Raw genomic sequence first — 7562 nt, forward strand, 5'->3', positions numbered from 1 at the left:
TTCCTGAGTATTGACGTGTGGGATATGCAGTGGTCTGACCTAGGGAGAGGGAGGCTGAAGAAGATAAAAGTACAGGTGAGGAGTAGCCAGGGTGAGCTTGGAGCTTGCTCTTGCAATCCCACAGAGGGGTACAAGGATGTCCATGGATGTTAATTGGCCTCTGCTCTGCCAGAGCACGGCTGGGCAGCAGGACACACAGTGGCCAGTGGTGTCTGGCTGGAAGGAGTGGGAGGGTGACACAAGGAAACCTTGGAAGTGGTGACAGCTACAGGGCCACATGAAAAAAACTACCCATGGCTTTCTCCTTTTTCTAACTTCCCCTTTGTGTTTATTTTTCCTTCAGATCCATTTTGACTGGGTTGTTCCCTACATCGTCAGGCACGATCTTTGTGTATGGCAAAGACATCAGGACTGACCAGGAGGTGATCAGGAAGAACATGGGGGTGTGCATGCAGCACAACGTGCTCTTCAACTACCTCACCACCAAGGAGCACCTGCTGCTCTATGGCTACATCAAAGTCCCTCACTGCAGCAAACACGAGCTCTACGAAGAAGTGAAGAGGTATAAAAACAGCAGCATGGGAGAAGGGAGAGAGGGCTGTCAAAATTGTTGTCTGGTGGTGCCAGTGCCCCTGCAAAGCTCAAAATCATGGATTGGAGGACTTATTGCAGCTCCAGCTTAGGGTTCAAATGGTGCCTTGCTCTGACTAGAGGAATATATTGATACCTATGGCTGTAAGAAAACAATATCTCTTCTCCAGGGGGTTTACAAGCTGCTGTGGCAATTATTTGGAGATGAATTTATAGGCCTAAGGGTCTACTCCTTGCTGCTTTACAGTTTTCCCCGGAAAGAGATTTAATCAACCAGTCAGAAAGATGATGTTGGCTTTATTGGTTTTGCAGAAAAATGAAGCAGCCAGAACATCCCAGGGAGTTTGGATCTTGGTGTCTCAGTTGATGGGGTTGAGCCTTTAACCTTGACTTGTCAGATGAAAGCTTTGGAAACATCCTCAAAAATGTTTTAAATTAAAATCCCGACGACTGAGCTGCAGGGTGACTCTACAGTGTGACCACTCAGCAGAGCAGTCCATACTTGAGCAGTTTTTCATTTGCAGTTACAGTTTTTCTGGGTATTTTCAGATTCCCTGCTTGGAAAAGATGCCTGAAGGACAACTTTTGGGAGTTGTTTTCCCTCTGTTTTCCAGGACTTTGAAGGAGACTGGGCTGTACAGCCATCGTCACAAGCTGGCTGGCACCCTCTCCGGAGGGATGAAGAGGAAGTTGTCCATAGCTATTGCTCTCCTGGGGGGATCCAGGGTGGTGATTCTGGATGAACCAACCACGGGGGTGGATCCGTGCTCCCGGAGGAGTATTTGGGAAATTATCTCCAAGAATAAGAAAGGTACTGTGATGAGAGGAGATGTTGCCCAGAGGCAAAGGTAATTCGTGTCACTTTTGCAAAGATGGTACCAGTGGCTTTGAACTGTGGGTTTCGGAGGCCACTGAGAAAAAATTGTGGGAGCCTGGGATTTTGCAGGTCCAGAGGGTGCATCCTGGTTGGTTCCTGTAAATTCACAGTGCCATTTGAAAAATAACTTTACCATAGTACACAGCTGTTTACAATATTGTAAAATTCATCTCTCTTGTTGCCTTTCATCCAATTTCACTAATAATTACCAAAAAATGCAGTCGATTTTCACCTGATACTCTGTGTCCTCTCATTCAGCAAGGCTTTCACCTGTCTCACTGTTGAGATAAGGACAGATCTGACCAGAATGTGATAAAGAAAATTGTCATAAACATTCATTGTGTTGGTTTAACGATGTGGACTTACTTGCCATGGACTGACCCAGAACAAGGGGAAGCTCTGGAACCCCTGCAATTGTATTGATGATATCATTGTGTGGGGAAATAGAGGAAGAAGTTTTTGAGAAAGGAAAGAAAAGAACCCAAATCCTTCTAAAATCCAGTTTTGCCATAAAACCACGTGTTCATTCTGTGTGACTGTGTTTTCCAGGCAGAACCATCATTCTCTCCACACATCACCTGGACGAAGCAGAAGTTCTGAGCGACCGGATCGCCTTCCTAGAGCATGGAGGGCTCAAGTGTTGTGGCTCACCCTTCTACCTCAAGGAAACCTTTGGGGATGGCTACCACCTGACACTCACAAAAAAGAAGGTTTGTGTCTGAGCTGGTCCTAGAGCTCCTGGCAGCTCTGTGTCCGAGGGAGTCATCAAGGCTGGTTGAGGGATGTATTGGCCGGAGCTGAGTGACCTCCATGGCCTTCTGAAAACAGGAATGTCAGTGCTCTGCTTTGTGGAAAAAGAACAGGGTTTCCTTGAAGGGTTAAGGCAAGGCTGGATGCAGAGTGTGAACTCTGGAGTTCAGAGGAATAAAGCAGATGGAAGGAGCTCATCCATGGTGTCTGGCCTGAGGCAAAGTGTTCTGCTTGCAAGGAGTGGGGAACTCTGCCCTTGATAGCATTTATTGCAGTGCTGTTGGTAGTCCCAGCACACAGATCCCATGAGAGATCAGCCTCTCTTCCAGAGTGCTGGCACTGGAGACAGAGAAAATGAAAAAAGACCCATGAGCAAGCCCCGTTTTTTTATGGGAGAAAGAGTGAGTTTGTGCTGGCAGCCAAGTTCATCTCTCTGGTGGACAGGCTTTTTCTCTGTTGTACTACAAACTTCAAGCTAGGGCAAAGTGGTTGATTCAGCCCAACCTGGTGAGGTTTTGGATGGACCAAGATGGGACAGTGTCACATGTTCCTTTTTCAAGGGTCAGAAACACAGTTTCACCTGCTTTTGATGTCTACACTGACATGTTGGATAGCTGGACTGAGATCACTTATCATTTATACTCTGGGACAGGATTTGGGCTACGTCCTGCAGAAGGAAGGTTGACCTCACAACCTTTTCAGTGACCACAGAGTGTTTTGTTCCTTTTTCAGAACATGATAGAGGAATGTGACACCACAGCAGTGACTTCCTTGATCCAGTCCTATCTCCCAGAGGCTTATCTCAAGGAGGATATTGGTGGAGAGCTCGTGTATGTCCTTCCCCCCTTCAAGTCGACAGTGTCTGGGGCCTACCAGGCCCTTCTCAGAGCCCTGGACACCAGCCTGAATGATCTCCACCTGGGTTGCTACGGGATTTCCAACACAACTGTGGAAGAGGTATGAGCTGCTGGATTTACTGAAATACCACAGAGATTATTTTCACAGCACTGTGTGGCTCTGCTCTCTGGGCATGTTAGGAATTATGTGAGGGTTTCAGGCAGGGAAGAAGGGCTTGCAGTTAGGTACACACAAATGTGTAGATGTATCCAGAAATCTGTACATATACTAATGCACAGTCTCACCTTGCTGACAGCCTTTTGATGTTTTACCCAGAAAATGAGGCACTGGAGACAGACTAAGGAGAGAATAACACAGGCACCTTTCTGCCCAAGGGAAATCTCTGGTCAAAGAAACACATTTAATTGCATCAGAAGTAAAAAGTAAATGATGAGCAGTGATGACGCTTGTCTTGCAGAAAGGAGGGAGGGAGGTTGTTACCTTCCTGCTCAGAATTTCTTGCTTTCTTTTAAGGTGCTTTCCTAAGGCAGCAAGAATAAGTTGTACATCGTGTCTCACGTGCAGCTTGGGTGCCATGGCTGCACACTCCCAGCAATGGAGGCAGTGGGATTGTCAGGAGCTAGAGGGTGAATATCCCAAGGAAACAGGTTTGAGTTTCCACTGCTGCAGCAGAACAGAGACAGGAGGTGACAGGGAGCTGGGCAACAATTTTATACTGAAAAAAAAGTGAATTTCTCTCACGGAGCACAAAGGGAATAGAAAGAGGATTATAGTGCATAAGTGCTGCACCAACTACAGCTACAAAGCAGGAGAGTGGATTCTGGTAATTGTTTTGGTAAATGGAGTCATTTGGACAAATTTTCCCCCATATTTTCTTGCTCCATAGGTGTTCCTCAATCTGACAAAAGAGCTAGTGAAGGACCAGCAAGAAGATGCTGCACTGCCCCATCAGCTGCCTGGAGTCAGTGGTCACACTGGTGGTGACGAAATGTCTCTGAGCACAGACACCTTCACAGAAAGAGACGGTACTCAATCACCTACAGGGTTTATTCCAGATTTACTGCAGATGCAAATGCTGACAGATGGACTGATTTGAGTTCCCCATCTTCTTTCTTTGTTGAAAACCACATTTCACCCAGCCAGGAATCACAAACCCTATAAATCACTGGAAATCATCGGTCCTTTAGAGCCCCTGGTTTGGAATAGTCTGAATCACAGGATAAATTGCTAAAGGGGTTTTGTTTGCATCTGCCTTCCTTTAAATTGATCCAGGTTTTAATCTAATCAAATACAGCGTGTGGGTGAAAGAGTAAGTGTGTACTCTGAAAGTAATTGCTGTAATAGATGCACAGGATTATTTCTCCATAACTACTAGAATTGGAAAGAAACTTTCCAATCCCTTAGTGTGTTGGAAAAGCAGCACAGCTCTGAGCTGGGTCCTCCTTGCTGCTTTTTGCTGTGCCCCAGACATTGCAGTTTGGCAAAGGAGCCCAAGCAACCAGATGGTGGGGTAAATTCTCATTCAGAAGAGAACCAAGCTACACCACTATCCCTGAGGGTCAGAGACCTGCCAAAGGTGGCCCAACCCAGAAATGAGAAGTGCCTGGCTGCAATGCTTTCTTGGGTTAGAAACATTGCTTTGTACTTGCAAACATACTGTTTATAGTTAGGGAGGCATCCCAGGGACAACAGAGAGGTATTTTTGTACTTCTCAAAGCTGACCTGAACTGTAAATGTTACTGTAAACAGTCACTCATGTAGAGAAGTGTTTTATTTCATCCTTAAAAAAAGGCTGAAAAGGATTTGCTTCATGGTGTATTATATGGGTTAATATTTCATAAAGAAGCATAGGTGGCACAGGATTTGGCTCTGCTTTTAGTATACCACAAAACCTGTCCATGCAAGAGGTCCAGTGGCTTCTGCTTGTTTCCTTATTTTTTTATTTATTTGTCTGAGGACCTGCTTTTTAAATTATGAAAGATTTCAGCTTGCAAATCTAAAAGAAAAATATGTTTCCTCTGTAGGCTGCAGCTGGGTAGGTAGGATGTAGATAACTTACTTCATCTGGAAGCCTGTGTTCCTCTTGCAAGGTCTCACACTGAAAGTCCCTACACATACACATTTGAAATTTAACAGAAGAAACTGGTGTTACATGAGCCGATGGCTGGAGTCCTGTCCCACGCCCCATCCTGTGTTTGTTCCACCTTAGTAGTCTTGATTTGCCATCTATAAAGGTGTGCAGGAAGTGAAATAACCTCCCAGAGTGATCTAACCATGGCTTGCCTTCATGGCACAAATGCTGAGCCATTACCAAATGCCGTCCTTTGTGCCCAGACCAGCTCCTGATCAGGTCCAAGAGCCTGCGGGGTTTGCCGCTGCTGCTGAAGAAAACCTCAGCCCTGTTCATCAAGAGGTCCCACCACACCCGCCGGGACGTCCGCGGCTTCATCGCCCAGGTCATCCTCCCTGTGCTCTTCGTGATGGCTGCCATGGGCCTGGGGACACTGAGGACCAAGGAGACCGAGTACCCCGAGCTGCTGCTGTCCCCCTCGCTGTACGGCACAGCCGACCAGGCAGACTTCTTTGGGTGAGAGCTGCTCCTTGGGACCCTGACTCCCCTTGGTACAGAACGAGCCCATTCAGGATCATTTCTGAGCACAGCCAGTGTCCTACACATAGGACACGTAGTTATGTTGTGCAGACAACACAGAGAAACCCTGTTCCTAAGGGATCTCTGAGGAGATGGCTTGGCTCAGACCACAAAGCCTCAGAAAAACAACGTCTCAGTTAGATTTAACTATGAAGTGTGTGAGGAATACTCTTGGTGTTTCCCATTGGAGCCCTCCAGCCCTGTAACAGCCATAGGGATTTTCTTAATGTATACATATACACTCCTCCCCCAGTGTGAAATGAGGTAGCTACGTGTGTTACCTCCAACATTACAACTCTGAGATCAAATTCTGTCCATCTTGTGAGCATTGCCCAGCTCTCTGTCAGTGCAGGATGTGCTTTCCTGGCCAGACCCTGCTGGTCCAAGGCACACAGGCAATTGGGGCTTTTCCAGTGTGATTAGGGTGTCTGAATTATTTCATTCTCCTTAAAAATCCTGTTACCAAAAGGATTATGATTTGTATCACTTGGTTTTCATGTTGTGAACCTCTTTCTTTCTCCAGTGATTCTCAGCTCTAAAGCCATCTGCTCTAGGTGTTCTTCCCAGGATTCCTGATGCCTTTCCGTTTCAGTCCTGCTAGATGAGGGAATGAGCCAGAGCTGCATGTCCAAGTCCTCTGTTCCTAATGTTCCCTGCTTCTCCTGGTAGATCGTTGCTGGAGAGCTGGGGCAGAACCAAGGACAATCTTTCTGAATAGTCAAGACCAAGTGGATGTCACAGATGAGAGAGTTGATTGAGACAGGGCTGCAAGCAGTGCCTGAAAATCGCAGTAGATTTGTTTTCCTCAGAAAGAGAATCTTGACTGTCCAAAAGTATCTAAAGGCAGCAAATCCCTGGAGTAGCTGAGGTTATGAGGACTCCTTTTAAACCTGTGGGACTGTCCTCATGTACTGCGTGTCCTTCGGTGCTGCTTCCACAAATACTCAATTATTTAACATCTTAAATCCTGTTTGATTCAAACATAGTTTTCCTCCTCACAGTGGTAGTGGAAGTTCTTTGAACCGTTTCCTGTTTTCTGTTTTTCTTTGTTCATTCTTAGGAATTTTAATGAAAGCACAGCTGCTTTAGTTGCTTCGATGCTGGCTTTCCCTGGGACGGATAACACGTGCATGAACGAAAGCAATTCGTAAGTAGTTCTTGGGGTTTTTTCCACTTAAGCTCCAAACCTGCAGGAGAACTGTCATGACACTATTAGCCATTAGACCTTAATAACCATCTTTGATCATCTGCAGAATTCTCATGCATTGGACTCCTGCATTATTAGCAGTGATAAGGAAGCAGCTTTGGTGGTGGCAGGATGCCAGGATGAAAACAAGCAATTCTCCTCTCTGGGAAGTGGTCCTTGCCACCCCAATAATTCCAATTATAACGTGAGCCCTCACAGCAAGTTCTCAGCACAGCCTTTATTAGCTCTATCTAAAAGCTGTGCCATGAGGGCTGGTTTGTTTTGGGCTTTGCAGATAAATTCTCAGGGAATTGGTGGTAAAATCCTGGGCAGACTTGAATGCTCGTGCAGGCAAATATTTACCCTGAGTGTTTGCAGTGACTGCCCAGGCAATACATCCCATCACAGGAGTGCCCAGGGATTGCCACAACAATAGCCCTTATTTCTGGGCTGGTTTCAGATGCTTTTGGCCTATGAGTGCCAATTCCTCGCACTGTCTACTGGAGGAATGAAGTGGTGCCTGGATTCCATCTGATCAGCTGAGTGAATCCAGGCACAGGGAGCAGCAGGGAGGGCTCTGTGCCAGAGGGCATGGGAGGCAGTAGGAGGCTGGGGATTCCCTGAAGCACCCAGAGCTGACAAGAAGGTCT

General features: G+C 46.5%; 1 protein-coding gene across 1 annotated transcript in view; it reads left to right on the plus strand.

Moving 5' to 3' along the window:
- ABCA12 (ATP binding cassette subfamily A member 12) overlaps positions 1 to 7562 on the plus strand; it is a 51998-nt gene that overhangs the window by 22575 nt on the left and 21861 nt on the right. Inside the window, exons 21-27 of the mRNA XM_017747130.1 lie at positions 344 to 562; positions 1206 to 1402; positions 2018 to 2178; positions 2951 to 3175; positions 3963 to 4101; positions 5411 to 5663; positions 6787 to 6873. Coding sequence (XP_017602619.1) covers positions 344 to 562; positions 1206 to 1402; positions 2018 to 2178; positions 2951 to 3175; positions 3963 to 4101; positions 5411 to 5663; positions 6787 to 6873 — 1281 coding nt within the window. The remainder of the gene's footprint in view (positions 1 to 343; positions 563 to 1205; positions 1403 to 2017; positions 2179 to 2950; positions 3176 to 3962; positions 4102 to 5410; positions 5664 to 6786; positions 6874 to 7562) is intronic.

Source organism: Corvus brachyrhynchos, unplaced genomic scaffold (assembly GCF_000691975.1).
Source record: "Corvus brachyrhynchos isolate BGI_N302 unplaced genomic scaffold, ASM69197v1 scaffold671, whole genome shotgun sequence".
Classification (NCBI taxonomy): Eukaryota; Metazoa; Chordata; class Aves; order Passeriformes; family Corvidae; genus Corvus; species Corvus brachyrhynchos.